The sequence below is a fragment of the Oculina patagonica genome, chromosome 6, assembly GCF_052425735.1.
Source record: "Oculina patagonica isolate OP01 chromosome 6, crgOcupat, whole genome shotgun sequence".
Lineage (NCBI taxonomy): Eukaryota > Metazoa > Cnidaria > Anthozoa > Scleractinia > Oculinidae > Oculina > Oculina patagonica.
In genome coordinates this window covers 21642732-21661087 of record NC_135763.1, presented here as the reverse complement: position 1 = coordinate 21661087, position 18356 = coordinate 21642732, and the positions used below count along the sequence as shown (strand labels likewise).

Genomic DNA, 18356 nt, shown 5'->3' with positions numbered 1-18356 from the left:
GCCACCTTAAGAATAATGTTCAGGCTGCCTTGCCCACTTGTAAACAGCGCTTACAATTTACAGAGTGTTTCATGCTTACAAGTATGTTGGATCCCAGACATGCTGCCAGACATGCTGCTTCGTTTTCAGGCAAAAACTCTATCTCAGCCGAAAGATAAACACCGAGATCCGTCCAGTTTACACCAGCCGTAAGATCCAAGACACAATTAAAGTGAAGGAACAGGAACCGCCCATCATAAACCAACAAAGTGCTGTTTATTATTATTTAGAAAATAGCACAAAGTAAATACGTGCGCTGATTGGTTAAAAATTGTGTTTCTATAACTCGATGTTTTCCACTTTTAATTTCTACGGATTCCGTTGATCCTCGGATCCTCGGATTTCCCGGAGAGCACTATTCATATTTTGAATCTTTCCAACGGTCAAAAGATCAGCTGTTGTTTTGAATTTCGGATTAGTAACGGTTGATTTCATCTGTCACAGCATGGATCTACACACGACTTCCGTTTCCGCCACCAGTATGCTTCGGGTGACATCAAGCAGATCACGTGGTATAATGTTTCGTCCCTTGTCTCTTTTTCTTCTAGGCACTTCATGCCTTGAAGCTTTCCGAAAAAAATCGTCGCCCTTCCACCCCCAGGAGATCGCATGATGGCGCTGCATCATGTACGCTTACACAATCGCTTTGAAGGTCGTTTTGCACGATAGAGATTTTGAATTGCAGACAAATTTGACTCCTCTGTGCCCTGTGCATGCATAATTAAACAATCACACTCATTTTATGCATATCTAACTTAATGTATTGCATGTGTTGCTGTGAGAGGACAAGATCCTTTAAAAACACCTTGCCTTGTACATGTAGTTCTATGCTGTACCTTTTTTTAGCCTTTTGTGCATTGCTGTTTCTGTTCTGTGCAGCACTTGTTGCTGTGGAAAGGAATGGATGGATGGATAAAACACAGTCAAATCATCAGCTAATAACAAATCTACATACTGTACTTACTTACTAAATAAATAATCTAATTATAAGCTATACAGAGGGGAAAAATATAAAATGCTGCTTTCCACGAATGGCATGCCCTAGCTATATATATATAGAGTATTGTTCAATTAGATCTTTAAATTGCCCAAGGGACTAAGTTTATTTTGGGAATCAAAACAAAAAAATTAATTGCAAGCCCAGCAAGAATGTGTCAAGGCAAAGGGACACATGTCCTTGCACCAGGGGAATTACCTGTTGAATTACGCAGTCAGGTATGCTCTACTTACATGCATTGCTATGAATCATGCGACTTTTTAAATGCCGCTGATAGCTGTGTTTTTCGAGCAAAATAGCAGTTAAACTTCAAGAACTTGGTTTTTAAGCTTTTTTAATTTTTACCGAAATCAATTTCTGCCATTCAAGTGGTTTGAGTGTATGTTATTTAAGATTGGGACTAGTCAATCTCGAGCGCAGAGTCCGTCTAGTCGGTCAGCGGTACGGGACGGACTCTGGGAAACTGGAATTGATCAGATTAATTTCAGGTCGATTTCAGGTAGAACCTTGGTCTTCCGGTTTTTATTGCGCATGCTCAGCTCTTGGGTCTAAGCGGAAGTGAATTTCCCAGAACGGAAGTAAATCAAGAAAGTTGAACTATTTCTAACACAGTATCGACAGAACTGGTGTTTATCGAAGCAACAAAAGTAACAATAACGTTCTGCAGTTAACAAAAGAACGTCTGGTGTTTTGATTTCTTTTAGTCTCTTTCTGGCATGTACTAAAACCCGAAACAACGAAACGAAACCACCGAAACGAAACGACCGAAACGAGCGAAACCACCGAAACGACCGAAACGAAACCGCCGAAACAACCGAAACGGCCGAAACGAGCGAAACGAGACGAAATCACCGAAACAAGCAAAACCCATTACAATTATTGAGAGCTAACCGTAAACAGGCTAACCGGAGTGCATAGTAGGCTAACCTAAGTGAAACGTAGGCTAACCGGAGTGTGTAGTAGGCTAACAGGAGTGTATAGTAGGCTAACCGGGGTTTATAGTAGGCTAATCAGAGTGTATAGTAGGCTAAACGGGGTGTATAGTACGGTAAGTGGCGAAAATCTTGAAGTTTTGCTTGTTTCGGTGATTTCGTTTCGTTTCGGCCGTTTCGGTTGTTTCGGCGGTTTCGTTTCGCTCGTTTCGGTGGTTTCGGTCGTTTCGTTTCGGTGGTTTCGTTTCGTTGTTTCGGGTTTTAGTATATGCCTCTCTTTCTTGGGTGTTCTGCTACATTTGTTTTAAATGAAAGGTCTTGTTGGCCTTTCAGGATTCTGTCTGTGAAGACTGCGTGCGTGTGTCAGTTGTTTTTTTGCAGAGGACGGCTAAGAAATTTACATAATGCACAACGCACGGACAAGCTATTGTTCTGTTGATTAAAATTTTTGTTTGACGACTTTTGTATATTTCAGAGGCTTCTCGCTGACAGCGCATCTTTTCAGGAAAGATTGCATGTTTTCGAACAAACAATTTTTTTTTCGTTGAATGGCGGTAATATATATGGGTTATTGACCAAGCGTGAGGTCAAGATGGCAGGATATTGGCCAAGTACTTTTTTTGCGTGTTTATGGACCGAGACGAAGTCGAGGTCCATAAACACGCAAAAAAAGAACGAGGCCAATATCCTGCCTTCTTGACCGAACAAGCTTGGTCAAAAAAGGATTTATTATATGACTTTTTTCGAGTACTGAAAAAGGAAGCCAGTTGCATGCACATTCAATGGCGCACGCTAAAATCATTTCATTCGTTTAAACGTTTAATGACTGACTGTCAAATTCTTGAATGAATCGAGACGAAGTAAAAAAACGCGACAACAGCGAAATTCACCTCTTTTTAACCCTCAAAAGGATACTAAAATTGCAAATCGACGTTGAGTTTGAAGCCTTAAAACAAGAATGTCCATTCTATCTGGCCGCCAGCTTTTGATTATTGGACGTTTTGCAGAGTATTTGCTCGCTTCTGGCGCTTTAGTGGTGCAAACCTGCCGACACGGTGACACAAGCTGAATATTGAAATTGTGATTGTTGAAAGCGTTTTGGACTTATAAATTCACGGGAAGAGCTTGAACTTTCCTACATCATTGATTTAAATGTTTGACACGACCTTATTCGACGTGAGCGTTTGAGGCTTCGGTGAGAAGATGTTTTAAAAGCTTAAAGTGCCTGAATGGTTCGCCGTGCCGACCGCTTTCTCCATCAAGATTTCAATCAAGATTTACACAAACGACAAGTTTGCCGAATTGTTTATTCTTCAGGTATGTCACTGACTTCTCTCCGTTTTCCGCCGAACAAAACCGATATCATGTCTTTAAGTCGCTTTGCGTTTTAATTTGTGTATTTAAGCTTATAGCTGGTTGTTATGGCAAATAAAATTCACTAGTTTGTTCTCGTTCGCTTCAAGACCTATTTCTTTGTAATTGGACTCTCTTTCGCTAGAACAGGCAGAAAATATTTGTGTTGTTTCGGTAAATGGTTTAATAGCTCAAGTTTACGACAGAAAAGCTTTTTGTAGTAGCGTCGACGGAACTGAAAAGTTTTTTCACTTGCGGGAACACAGCGGGTGATCCCGAGCGGTCAAGATGGCTCCATCTTGACCGCTCGGGTAGCCAATCAGAGCACGGGATTCGTTTCATCTTGACCGCTCACAGAGCTAGTCATATAATAATAATAAAGACGTTTAAGGCCACACCAGTCAACAACGTCAACCCAATTCAAAAGGTGTAATTAGCATTTCGGCGACTCAGCACGTGCACACGTGTGTTATAATTTTTGTACAATTCTTTTTCTTCACCAAAACAACAACGCGTAATGTTCAAATTCTGCGTCATAAGTTATTATTTTGAATCAAGCACTGTCTGCGATATTCAGTTTTTCAACCGAATCAGAGATTTGAATGAAAACAGTAGTTCTAGCGAGATTTGTAAGTCAACTATAAATTGAGTAGTCAATCGACCTTGTCTTTGGTGGCGCCGCCGTTGTTGTTTTAAAACTCCGTTCAGAATCGACGCTTAAAGGTAGTCCTTTTTCATTCATGGCACCTTTTAGAGTTCAATGAGAAGGGTAGAATTAGAAAATACTTCATTTTTTTAGCGCCATATCACGAGTTCTTTGGTGTTTTACAAATTAAGCTGCTACTTCTAAATATTTGGACATGGAAAAGAAAATATGTTTATCCTCCAAGGTTTCCGGTCTATTTTACTTCCGGGAAAGTTTTTCAGACTTCCGTGTTGATTTCTATTGTACTGTGAGGACCAGTAAGACACTGAATTAAAATTCAGTTTCCCAGAGTGAGTCCCGGCGACCCCACTGCTGACCAACTGCTGACGGATCACGGAGCCGGGGGTCACTCTGGGCTCGAGATTGGGGACTAGTAGTAACCACAGGTTAGAAAGTGCGGGCCTTGAGGTACTGGTACGAGAGTGCATAATTTTAGATGGCAAAATGCATTAATGTTGAAGTTTTTAATGAGTTTGCTTTACCGCCGTTTGCAATGATACGCGATTTTATTAAATCAAATCGCCCGCGGAAACGTTTCCAAAATTTCTGTCAATCAAAGTTTAAAAAGATGTTTCGCACGAGTGATCTTGAAGTTTAACCGACTAACAGTAATTTTTATGCCGACAGAAGACTACAGAAACTTGGTCATTCAAGTTTATTACACGGCAAAGACATTTTTTTGAGACTTGACATTCAATTTCAAGGCTTTTGTGTTTGGGAACCAAAATAAAGTAAACGATTCACAGATCTTTATGAAAAATTCAAAAACTCATTCATAATTCATAAGCCCATCAACCTATCAACTGGTCGATAATACGTCACGTGGATCAACTTTATATTGATAAAACCTCTTCCTTATTAGTATGCGGTGTTTTATCCGATATAAAGTCACTGCACGTGATTTATGAATATTAATTAACAATACATCAACTGAAACAACAAATGGTGGTGAATATTTAATGTTCTTTACACACGCAGTACATTTACTTTTGTACAAAATTAATAGTACAGTTGTTAAATACAGATCCAGAAAAATTCTGTACCTTTCACCATTCTCTTTGCACACTTCTTCGGCAAATTTAATCTGCCAAAAGTTCAATGACTCAGCCATCGTACTGGTTATGTTAGTGTCCAAGCATTACACTTTAGAGTTGTCAGTTCTGAAGGCGCAAGGCTTGATTGCAAGACTTCGGTTTTTCCTACCATTCTGCCATTCTCGAAAAATTTTCAAGGACCACTTTGTCGCTGCCTATGTTGACTTTGGGGTAGCACTTTCTAATAATTTCCTCTCTTCCTCGGCATTGTTAGGCTTCCGAAAAGCCCTGGAAGTGGACGCCATGTCCTCTTCGTTCAGTTCAAAACACGTGTGTGATTTGATTTTCTTGCATACTTATTTTTTACGTGATATTTTTTTCGTATGCTAATTTCCGACGCAACAGAGGCATTGATGATATGAACTCTATTGGGACATGCTTATTTAGGAATAGTCCAGGCATTTTGTAATCAGACCTACTACTAATTGCAACAGAAGCTTTCTCAACGTAAACTAGTTAGGAATGGCCTATACAATAACATACTAAAAGTCTCTAAAGATTCAAGCTTGGGAACACCTCCAAATACGATCAACGTCTAACTCGCTTTCTGCTGCAACATGAAAACGAGGCTATAAACAGGAAGTTGCTGTTTACGGCTGTTTTATTGGTATAAATCACGCCTTTTCTTTAAAATTAAGAACATACTCTTAATACAATGTTTCCCTGGCCTTAATCTTAAAATAAAGACCCATAAAAGAGCAATTTTTAAAATGCTAAGTTATTCGAAAGTTTACATGAGGGTGTGAATGGGGGGGTCCACATGTCGGTAGTCGGTTAAAAATTCCTTACTAAATTTTCGACCTTTGTCGGTTGTCGGTAAATCTAAGTTAATCATTAAAAGTGCAAGTTAATTATTAATTTTTGTTATTTAATTTACGCAGTTTTTAGACTTTAAACACTAGACTTTATGAAAATTTGTAATAATTCATTATTTGGTTGCACTTAAACCTCGTTAACTCAGGTTTTCTAAGCAGCGTGTTCGTCTAGTACCGATAAAATCAGTTTGCATAAGCAAATGCTCGTCAGATATTACTTACACATCGAGCGCAACTGAAATTTGGACCGCTCTCAGAAAAGAATAAATGTAAAAGCAGTGTTATTCATTTACCAATAAAACAGAAAGATGCTTATAAACTCTTTTACTCGCTTCTTCCATTTGTAAGGGATTTTTCTTTTCAATTTTGCTTTCCTGGAAAATGGACGGTGTATACAAACATTCCGTTCAACAAAACAGCAAATAAAAAACCGACGTAGAACCAAAGGTTAACCACGTAACCTGCGATCAGGCGTTATTTTTCTCGCGGCGGAGGGGTCAACGGAAAAATGAACGCCTGATTTTCTCCTTCCCTCCGCCGCGAAAAAAAGAAAGCCTGATCGCAGATTATTAACCACGTTAATGTTTGAGCTTAATACTTAACTATAGAACTACATGTGAAACATTTAACTTCGCTGCACACTAAAACTAAAACGGCTAATAGAACGTTCCACACACCGTTGAGCTCACTGCTACTTTCATCCGATATTAAATTTGGAAGCTCAAACCGCCACTGCCCATCTGTTACAATTGCAAATTTTCGCATTTTTCCCGTAAGCGTTTTCGCCAGGCGAAATAACTTTAGCGAAAACCTGCCAATGCCAAATTAATGCGCCTGCTCCTTTAGCCCTAAAAAACTCCGTTAGATGTTTTTTTTTTAGCTTGGAAACACCTTTATGAGATTTTTTTTTTCCACCGGAACCCGGCTACGATGGCGTTCGATGGCAACCTCCTCGCCTTACAATCACTTTAACAATCCCGCTCATGGCCTGTCACCACATGAATAACCAACGCGCAATGAAAATACAACAGCGGGACGCCTTGTGGACTCGATAACCAGCCACTGTTCTACAAATGAACCTCCGCTGCTGCTCGAAAAAGTGACAGGAAACTTTATAATTGACTAAATTTTGAATTGGTGTGGTTACTTCTGAACTAGACATTTCCTAAGCTAGACATAAATTCAAAATGCTGTTCTTTCTGAATACAAACGTCCGTATAACATCGGACCATGTCGGTTGTCGGTTAGAATTTATTTGTCGCTAATCGGTAATTCTTTCCTCGTTTTGTCGGTAGTCGGTAATATTTTTCGCCCTTTGTCGCTAGTCGATTAACCCCATTCAGACCCTCTTACATTGGTCAAGACACGTTTATCACTTATCTTCAAGCATGCTATTCAAGGAAGTCTTCCGAATCTTCACTTTCGTATTCCAGAGCGTTGGTAAAGTTAGTGCACGCGGACCCTTTGCACTGGTCGCATGCTGGAGAGCACTGCATACCATTCTTACGGCAGATGCACCTGTAAAAGCGAGTCTGGCGCAGGCTGCAGGTCCGTCGCAACAGGAAACAATTGACAGCCAGTTGCTCATCCACTTCATAAACTTGAGGTAATTTCCTCTTTGTGCGGAAGTTTACACTGCAGGTCTGGTGGTAAACCGCGTCAACAGCGGGCAAATCATGACATTTAGAAGCCTAGCTCTTATCGTGTCAGACCACTCGTCCCCTCTCTCTGAACAAATTTTTAATATCGTGCCTTTCGTTTCAATTGTTGTAACCCTGAACGCTTCCACCAGTCTTTTTCTCTGTTTCCCGAACTCAACTTTGGTATCACATAAGAAACAGTCAGTTTTGAATGAGAAATATTGTTCTACTTGGCGAGTTAGAGAGCGACGATTACTCTAGTTGTTTCAGAAGTAAGAATTTTCTTGGCTCGCTTGATGTTACTTGGCAGACAATATTCTCGCCGGCAGTTCTGATGAACCTGCTGCACAGGAACCGTAGTAATAGAATCATTTCGCTCTGTGCTCGCCCGATTAATTCCCGCGCTTCTCTTTTCTCTTAGCGTTACGACCTCGCCCGCGCCGTCAATTTTTTTTTGTTTTACAAATAACACACTTTTCTGTGTCATACATAGTTGAGTATCTTGTTTTCTGAAATTACAGGCAGATGGGAACGCGTAAAAGACAACAAGGCAACGATAGATGTATCAACAACGCTTTTTGCTCAAAACAAATCTCAATTCTAATAACAGCTTTGTGGAAACGTCTAGGTTGATTGCGTAAATGTGACTTAAATTGGCTTTCTTGAGTTTTTGATAACGTTTTTGATAAAGTCTTCAGTGAAAATGAATTTTAGGCAAAATGTTTTGTGCTCAAAACGAATTTATTGTTCGGATAAATTTTCATTTTAGAAAAGTTTTAATTCAGATCTAGAGATTTCTAAGTTATGAGAAAAAGATAACGCACGAAGCGCGAAGCGATAAATGCAATATCAGTTTTCGTGCACTGAGTTGAAACTCAATTTGGGATTCACTACACAGGCCACAATGATTTTTTTGAACTGCATAACCTTAGCACATGACATCCATGTTTATTTTAGCTTAAAAACTTCTTTTTTTATGTTTTAACTTTGCTAGCGGAAAACAAATTCCTTCGCTAAATACCTCAAACAGATAAGCAACAGCGCAGACGCTTTCTACAAGCTTTGTGTCGATTTGTGTATTTTTATAGAATTAATCATCTTCTTAAAGCAATTATCTGATCTAATCTACATGTAATTGGAGTTAACTATCAGGAAAACACACAAACATATTTCTTTCTCTGCTAGCCCATGCCAAACGTAGCATTAAACTCGAGCAACACAGCAGATAGTACAGTAGCCTCGTTTCCATGCTGCATTATACAGGGACGATACAGGGTTCTAAAAAAAACCCGTTTTTAGTCACCTTCCCCTGCTCAGATTTTCAGAGACTTTTGATATGTTATAGAGGACATGTTTCTGGATCAAAAGCCGTTAAAAAACCTTCTGTTGCAATTAGTATCAGGTTGACCTATTTTATGCGATAAAATGCCTGGACTAGAATGTCTTTGAAGCCGTTCAATAAACTCGCAGATCGTGCTTCATCAAGTCTAAAACTTGATAAAGCACTACTGCTTGTTTATTAAACATTACTTAATTTTATACGAAGCTGACAGTTGAGACAGTGGCAGACACAATGTCGCGATGCGTTCACGGCTGGCTGAACATGCAAGTTCTACAGGTACCTATTTTAATTTTTATGGTGTTTATTCCGATGGTTTAGCGAGAAAAGGCCCTTTTTGACAACTTAGCTACAAACTGGTTTAATCTGCAGTTAAAAAATAGTTTCAAGAGGTTTTCGCCGCGTAAAAAAATTATTTATCCCCAGTTCACTTTCGTGATCGCTCGCGAGAAATGTTGTCGGAAACCCTTTCAAACTTTGATTGACGGAAATTTTGGAAACGTTTCCGCGGGTGCTTCGATTTAAAAAATTGTGAATCAATGCAAACGGTGGTAAGTTTTCATTACCAAATAACTTAAGGTCGCGGGGGACACCTTAGGCTCATCATTATGCATTTATTTAAAGCGTATGCACGAAGTACAACGACTCACATCGACAACTTTACGAGATATTTATGACTGGAGAAAAATATGGGCGCGTGCGCGTGATTTGTAAAAAATCCCTGTTTCTTTGATATTTTAACCAATTTAAAACAACACTTAGCGATATACGTTCATATAGATTGTAGGAAGTCTTTGAGCTTATTTTTATTTAAATTTGACTATTTCTGCAACTAGTGTACTCAGAGTAATCACAAAAATATTCGGCATAAACAATCGTGTCCTTTTTGAAAACGCATTGTTCTCACCATAAAAGCGTGGAATATAATTACCACAATTACATCTCTCCTTGGCAAAATGATCGTATTTAGGTCGGGACACCTTCGGAAATCTCAAAGTTTGGACTTTTCCGACAATTTTGTGGCAGAGAATACAGCGCGGATACAGAACTTCATGACTTGCCACTGCAGATAGGTAAACTATGAATACTGTAGTGTGTCATAACAGAAGCAGAATTTTAAAAGAGCGCTTTTAGAAAAAGGTAGAAGACATTAAATTCAAATTTGCGCACTTAAACCGCCATAACTTTCTGGCAAACTTTAAATTAAAAAATCCGCTTCTGTTATGACACTCTAGAGGTATTGACTGATTAGTTTTTGTCAAAATCGCAGTGTGCTGTCTTCTACTCGTTCCGCAAACTCTGCCACAAAATCATGTTTTTCCCAATTTGGCACTAACAAGGCTATAACATCGTCGTAAAATGCAATCTACCAAATAAAAGATGACATTCACAATCTTTCATCATTTCGTTATGTCTCTGTAAATTTTGAGCTTAATCGCACCCATAACAGCCGAGAAATAAGCGTTTTAAAAGATGCAGGTCAAGCAAAATTTCCCTTCATGAATTTATTCATGCTGTTGGTATCCCCCGCGACCTTAAGTCGCCTCATTTTCACAGCAACTTTTCCAAAAAACATTTTTGGGACAGTTGCTGAATGAAACTAAAATCTTGAATAAAACATGTAATAATAATTGAATGTTATAAAGCAAAGATGGCTTAAAAGCAGAGAAAGCACCGTGACTGTTTACAGAAATAGTTACGTGACCATCTGCAAATTCAGCACACGTGCGACAATTTGTTGGCCAAGTTGATTTGCATTTTGATCAAGCGTCTTGTCAAGATTTCAAACCAAATAATATCTTAGGTTTTACAATGTCTATAAAGTTTATTGAAACAGTAAAATACTCTGCCTTTAAAAAGGTTCACTCGAATTGACCCAAAACTATCACTTGACGCATGGGATTATTTCGCTTGTAACTTGAGATCCGAGACATCGCGAAACCGAAAACTTTGATATGCTGCACAAACAGTAAACTCGGTATTGAATGTTCTTAGTTTTTCGCTCAGCTTAGCTTTTATGGCACAATATAAATTATTGAATCGTTCAGAATTTATATAAGAACACCAATTAGCCGTTCATGGCTGGCCGCTTGAAATTATTTTTTCATGAGCCTTGCAAACGGGTCGGCTACTCATTTGGAATAATTCGTGAGCCGTTCAAGCAGTTTAACTTCCCGTTTGCTATTTTTCATGAGTCGTTCGAACGAATTAATGTGGAACCCGTTTCAAACGACTTGAAGACTCGTTTATAACCCATTCGACTGTAGTTTATTTCACCCGTTAAATAGAAAGTCGTTAGTATACGTTTTCGCGTGAAAGGTCACAAGTGTCTTGTTACAAGCAAATAACAATTGTGTTACGATTGCAAAGATAAGCGTAAGGAACTCCCAGGAAGGAACACAAGTGATGTTTGGTGGAGACACACTAAAAAGTAAAGAATAACGTGAGGAGAAGCGGCTTTTGGCAATAATTTATCCAAACGAAAAATTTACTTCTCAATGTGGGGTTAAGATTGCGTGATGAGACAAAAGGTAGCTCTATCGTGCGTAACCTTTATCGGGAACCCTGCATTAAGCCGAGTAGAAATTTTTTTAACTCGAAAGGAAACAACTATTTCGATTAAAGGCAAACGTCAAAGTTTATTATTTATAACCAAGCCAAATGTTTAGCATTTCCTCCACGAAAAATAAAAAAATGCTTGAACTGAAAGACGTTTCAATTCTTCCATGATATGTTCAAACAACAATGCCCAGGATAAATCTTCTACTCATACTTCATGTAAAATAGTTGATATCTCGAAGAGATCTTTGATTATCCTACGTTAACTTACAACTTCTGTATTGAATGACTATTCATCAAAATCGAAACAAAAGTTGTGTTATCTCCTTGCGTGACATCTCCTATTAGCCTGATATATGATATGTGACCTCTCACGCAAAAACGTTTCTTACGGAATATGTGTGTTTGGCTGAACGGGCGGCAAGCGAAAGGATGAGAAACGGGTCGATCAGCCGTTCTACACGGATGCTGTGAACAGCTACACGGATGTAATTTTTTTTCGCACGGATGAAGTCGAACGGCTACACGGATGTAAATTTTCTTCGCACGGATGGAGTCGAACGGCTGCACGGATGTCAATTTTCAGAAAAATTCAGAAAAATTCTTTGGAAAGCTAGCTTTCAAACAAAGAAAATTGGAGACTCACTACGAACAGCATCACTATAAAGGAATGCAGTCAACTCTCTCTAAGACGGACACCGTCAGGACCAGCCCCAACTGTCCGTCTTACAGAGGTGTCCGCCTTATAGAGAGTCGAGGTAACCTGACACCAGAAATTTTGAGATGATAAAGCTTAACGGCTATGCACAACGGATACACGTCTGTTTTAAGTCGCTTACTTTAGCAAAACCTATAAAGTGGAACAAAAATAATATCAGAATTCGCCTCATTTGCTCATTACAAACGGTAATACTGTAAGTACAAAACTACCTCTTTGGTGCCCATGCGCAGAGAAGTAATACGTTATAGTGGATTGCTTTTGGTAAGTTTGGTTTTCTAAAGGCGCTGACCTACTACACTATATGTCGATAACAAGTTTTGAAGTATTATTTACTAAAAAATAACTTTTTGTGCGTGTCCGTTAGCGGTTTCAAAGTGTCCGTTGTCCATCTTAGAGAGGTGTCCGTCTTACCGAGAGTTTAGTTACAGTAAAATGACTGAAAAACGACAGGGACCATAACCAGGTGTCCGTCTTATGGAGGTGTCCGTCTTATAGAGGTGTCCGTTAAGAGAGAGTTGACTGTACACTTCATTTCAAACGGCCTCGAATGACAGTAATCAAAAACAGTACTACAAACAAACAAATGCGTAACGCAATGGATGAGTGCGTGCGTTTTCTTTTTTTTTTTCGACCGTCAAAGCGAAAGTTCCTCCATTTGCCACAAGTCGCATCTGGCATAAACGTTTCGATTTTCAAGCCTGTTGTGAATCGAAAGTTTTCCCAAGAAGGTAGGGAAAATGATTACTCTCGTTCATAAGAAAGATTCAGTGTGACAGTCTCGGGACAGTGTATTCCCACGGGAGATATCCTTTGACCTCAAATCAAAAGCGCTTGATGTTCGCATACCATAAAAGTGAAATATACATGTACAGTGGAACCCCGATATAACGATCTTCGATATAACGATATTCCCGATATAACGATGAATATGTTATGTCCCGGCAATAGTAAAATGTATGGGACGGAACCCCGATATAACGATTCCTCGATATAACAATATAATTTTACTGCCCCCTTGGCATATCGTTATATCGGGGTTCCACTGTATGTTGTGGTTTAATTTTATCTTTGGTTTAAAAATTTTTCAAACCAGTTTGATTTTTATTTTTCATTGTCACATATTCATTATCATAATCTGAAACAAAGGGAAATAAAAAACAAACTGGTTTGAAAATTTTTAAACCAAAGATAAAATTAAACCACAACATACATGTATATATATATTTTGGGACACTTGTTGAATAAAACTTAAGTCTTGAATAAAACGCTGGCAAAGAAGTGGAAAAAGTATCATGACTCTTCACAAAGTGAACGTAAACAACGCATATTCAGAGTTACATGACCGTCCGTCGTCATTTTTCAGCCTAAGAAAAATTGCATAAAATCTTCTGTTGTTGTAAGGAGATACATTTACTGTCGCTTACATGACGTACTACTTGAAAAATCGGCAGTCCCGTTTCCTCTTTACTACAAATTGCTGCAGTTCTTTCTTTCTTTGCTTCGAATACTCATCATTCACAACGGCGTTGTTACAAAGTTGTATTCTGAGTGCTTCTTTTAACCTGTCGTCTGGGTTTTGTTTTAAATACTTACGAACTTATGAGAAGAATTTGACATCGAAAGCTGCCTTTGCCTTCACCACGCGTTAGCTACGGTCAACTAAGCAATCAACTATTATCTGCATTTTGCATGTTTTTGAAAACTGAACTTTTATATGTAAGTAATATTTCTCACTTCTGAAATTATTTTTACCTCTTTGCCTTTGTGATTGTTTTTATTTTCAATGGACAAAGTGAAAGGACAGCAAGGATTGCTGCCGCTTCAATGTGGAATTGATCGTGGAAACTGTGCATCAACAGATGTGCACTTGCCACCAAGTGAGAAAGAACAGCAAAACTTGCTCTTTCTTAGATACCAGCCCTTAGAGATTCAGAAAGCGAAGGGAAATAAAGAATACCGGTATTGAATACTAGCACAAATTTGTAAATGAATATTGCATTTGTCGCTGTTTATTTTCAATCTGTTATTTTATATTTTCGATCATGACTACGAAGGTGAAACAAGTGGTGTTACTTTGTTATTTCCTGTTGTATTTACAAGATATCTTAGCGATTCTAGGCGGTGAGAAGTCGTGTTACAAGCGGTAAATTTTACCGGTTACCGCCTGATAAGGAGAACACTGCTTTTTTGAAAGAATAGCTTGAGCTGCTCTAACGGCTGCGAATTTTTTGCACCGAACACTAGCACTGCTCGAACGACTGCCGAATTCTTTTACATGGAACGCTATTAACACAGCTCGAACGGCTGACAAATTTTTCTACACGGAACGCCAACATGGCTTGAACGGCTGACAATTTTTTCTACACGGAACGCCAACACGGCTCGAACGGCTGATAAATTTATCTACACGGATAACTTGCACCGCTTGAACGGCATCCCATCCCGTTCGCACGGCTACTAAGGGGCAAACGTGGGGCTATCCGTATCAGAACGGCAAGTCCTTAGGAAACGACCGAGGTCAAACATGGTCTTGTAATTGTTTTAAACAAAAAAAAATTGCAGAAGAAGTCTGTTTACTGAATCTGATAGAACTCGCCAAATATAATTTGACTCTTTCGTTTATATTTTGCATAAGTCCTTTCTAACTTTTAAGGAGTATTTTGCTTTGTGTTCTTCGCAGCGATTTCTTGTAATTACTTGACTATCCTCGTCCCCATATGGGGACGAGAATGCAGATAAACGTGTCGCATGTGTTTAGGTACCAATCCTCAAACTTGAAAATTCGTTGCTGAGAAGAACCTGGGGACGAGGGTACCATATTTTCTCGATTAAACGCTGGACCCCGATTAAACGCCGGCCTCGTATAAACGCCGGGTAAAAATTTCTATTTTTTAAATAAACGCCGGGGGCGTTTGTTCGAGGTCCCGGCGTTTATTTGAGGTCAAGCTAACAATTAAATGTATTCTGTTTGTCACAAATCTCGATTTCAACATAAACTATCCAATCCGTAATAGTGCACCTTTGGGAAATAATCACCTTTGGATACCCAGCGACACTTTTTCGGTGCAGAACGGAGAGAAAAATCGTCCCGCCTTGACAAACTGCCCCTTTGTCTTGAAGATCGGTAACAATAAAACAATCTGAAAAATTGGCAGAAAGTTGTAGTCCGCTAAAAAACGCCGGGCCCCGATTAAACGCCGACTTCAAATAAACGCCGGGTTCATGAAGCCAAGTTTGAAATAAACGCTGGGGGCGTTTATTTGAGAAAATACGGTAATTCTCACACCAAACTATGGCCACAGCATGAGTTTGATCGTAGCACGAGTCAAGTTCGAGCCTGAGTCAAGTTCGAGTCACGAGTCAAGTTCGAGTCAAATGATATTTTTCACTATTTCTTTCTTTTAATAATAATAAACTATCGTTTGACTGTTATAAAGAGCAGTAGTTAGGTTTGATTCAACAAAATGTTTTTACTGCAGAAGCGATCGCAAAGATTTCATTTTGCATTTTAAAATAAATATACCGGTAAGCTAAATTACCGGTATTCCTTGCTCCGTCATTCAATTCTTACTGTTTTTATAACTTTTCAATATGCTTTGTCGCCTTTCAATACGCTTTTACCAGCAGTTTCTTGGTATTGTCTTGGTTACTGAGGAATATATATTTTTCCCTTCACACGAGATTATCATTGTGTTCTATTTTCGAGTCATTGAAAATAAAACGAACGACTTTGTCACACAACGATTTTGTCACACAGTTAGAATTATTTATTTTTTAGTTATTTTTATCCGATTCAGAATAACTTCGGCCAGATTTGAATTCGACATCAGTCTTGACTTGACTGTGAAAAATAGAGCACATGTCTCGGAATCCCAGAAATGCGAGAAACAATTTTATCAGTGAACTTGTTTCATCTTACAGTATATAATTAATTGTCGTTGACCCCTGGTGTATCTATTCTGTATGGCAAAGGTAAAAAACAACAAACAATTACATTTATTAGGCAAGCGCTTAGAAATGCCTTTCAACCGTATGTGAATGAGAGCAGAGTGTGAAAAAGCACGACCAGCGCTTCCACATGTTTAAGACGTCATGCAAATTCAAGCTGTCACGATTTGTATTTGATATTTCGGCGGCCGCTTATCTGTTCGCTATTGCAGGCGACGTTCAAGTTCCCTTGATTTTTTTGTCGTGAAAATGGAACCTCTGCTTCAGTTGTCACTTGTGTATATATTAAACCAGGTAGGAATGTACAAGGAAAGTTATTGGAAACCAAGGAATATTTTTCTTCTTTAAAAAGCAACTGCTGCTAACCAATTTAAATGAATGAGCTCTCGCAATCGGCAGTAAAAAAAATCCAATCTTGCTGTTCTTGAACCTTTGGTAAATCATTTTTACCAGCAATTAAAACCAAAAGACATAAAATAAATAAACTTGACTCGGTACTTGCAGAATACCCCGCCACATCGAGCCCTTTACTGAAAAGCAGTGGCTACGTGGTACGCGGTACGCAGTGAGAAATAAATACAAGACTGGAAGTTATCTTTTTCGCTGACTACGCGGTACGCGGTACGCAGTGAGAAATAAATACAAGACTGGAAGTTATCTTTTTCGCTGGCTACGCGGTACGCGGTACGCAGTGAGAAATAAATACAAGACTGGAAGTTATCTTTTTCGCTGGCTACGTGGTACGCGGTACGCAGTGAGTAATAAATGCAAGACTGGAAGTTATCTTTTTCGCTGGCTACGCGGTACGCGGTACGCGGTACGCAGTGTTTAATGAATGCAAGAGTTTAAGTTGTCTTTGTTGCTAGCTTAGCGTTCTTGTTTCGACTCATGGATTAAAGAACGAGGTTTATTCATGTGTCAATTCATGTCTTTCTCGCTTAACATGCAACGCCATTTTGAATTTATATTTCTATACTTGAACTTTTATTAATTAGTTTCTGCGTACCGCGTAGCCGGCTACGTGGAATTTAGTTCAAGTGGCAGGGTATTCTGCAGTTAAGCCTTAAGTTCAGTTGTAAGCTCTAAATTGTGCTTTCATTGCGCTACAATTTAAGTCGACAATCATCAGAGAACAGTTTTAAACTATGTTAGTTTTATGTTTAAACTAAACAGCTTTTACAAAGTAATCGTGTCTTAGTTTTGGTGTGAATGCGGTATTAGCCATTCTTTAACCCTTTAGCACAAGAACTGGGCAGTGTTTTATGGTCAGTGAAGACATCACATATCATTGTTTCGTTGATTATTACGTACGATTCGACCAAAGTTGAGTACGAAACGTAAATCTTTGGTGAGGTTGACAAGTTGTAAGTAAGATCACTAAGATGTAATATTTACCCAGGTTTTTTGGTAACTTCGGAGCTGGTTGCTTCCTTGCCTTCCTACCAGGACCTATTGGTGTTCCGTCAGTCGACCGCTTACTTGAGAATTTGCTCTTTCTTCCCATATTAAACTTTACTCAGAAACCTTAAGGTACGTGCAATAAAGTATGTACAGTATTATAAATCTCGCAAACTTCCTTTGATTTCACACGTGTGTTTGAAAACAAGTCACAAGAGAGCTCTGGGAACGAATCGATCACGTCTCCAGAGCCCACGTTTCCCTTCTCTAGCGGTCCTTATCGAAGTGAATAAGTACGTGGTGTCCCCATATACCACCTGGCAGGTTAGTCGCCATTCTCGTCCCCAGAGGCCGCGATCCTTCTGGTCATCCCGGGTGCTGACCAGAAGGATCGCGGCCTCTGGGGACGAGAATGGTTAGTCGCAAGTTTAATACTTCTACTGTTTAAAGTTATATGTTACTAAATGCTTTTCGATTGTCGAGGATTGAAAATGTCACCACTTAATGCATGAACTTGCATCATCATTAATTCATTATTTATGCCAGGGGGTGGCATGGGTAATAAAAAATACAGGACATCAAAATGCTGCATACATTCTCTTCAATTATGACCGTGTAGTAATGTTAATAGTCTTAACTGCCAACGAGACAGCCGAGCCAAGAGGCGAGGCTGTCGAGGCGGCAGAACCATAGAATCTTAAGTTCTGCGTAAGGGACTTTTTTACCATATTTGGGTGTAAGTAAACCCCATATTTGGGTTGTATTGTTCTTCCCAACTGGTTCCCAGTCTCTCGCTCCTTGCTAGAGAGCAAATG

General features: G+C 39.1%; 1 protein-coding gene across 1 annotated transcript in view; it reads right to left on the bottom strand.

The window, feature by feature from the left end:
• The window catches only part of LOC144658792 (28S rRNA (cytosine(4447)-C(5))-methyltransferase-like), a 119594-nt gene extending 101819 nt beyond the window's left edge, over positions 1 to 17775 (bottom strand). The window contains exons 1-2 of the mRNA XM_078519272.1: positions 17539 to 17775; positions 876 to 927 (exon numbers count right to left, since the gene is read on the bottom strand). Of these exons, the coding sequence (XP_078375398.1) occupies positions 876 to 927; positions 17539 to 17647 (161 nt within the window). The 5' untranslated portion in view covers positions 17648 to 17775. The remainder of the gene's footprint in view (positions 1 to 875; positions 928 to 17538) is intronic.
• Positions 17776 to 18356: the final 581 nt, after the last annotated feature.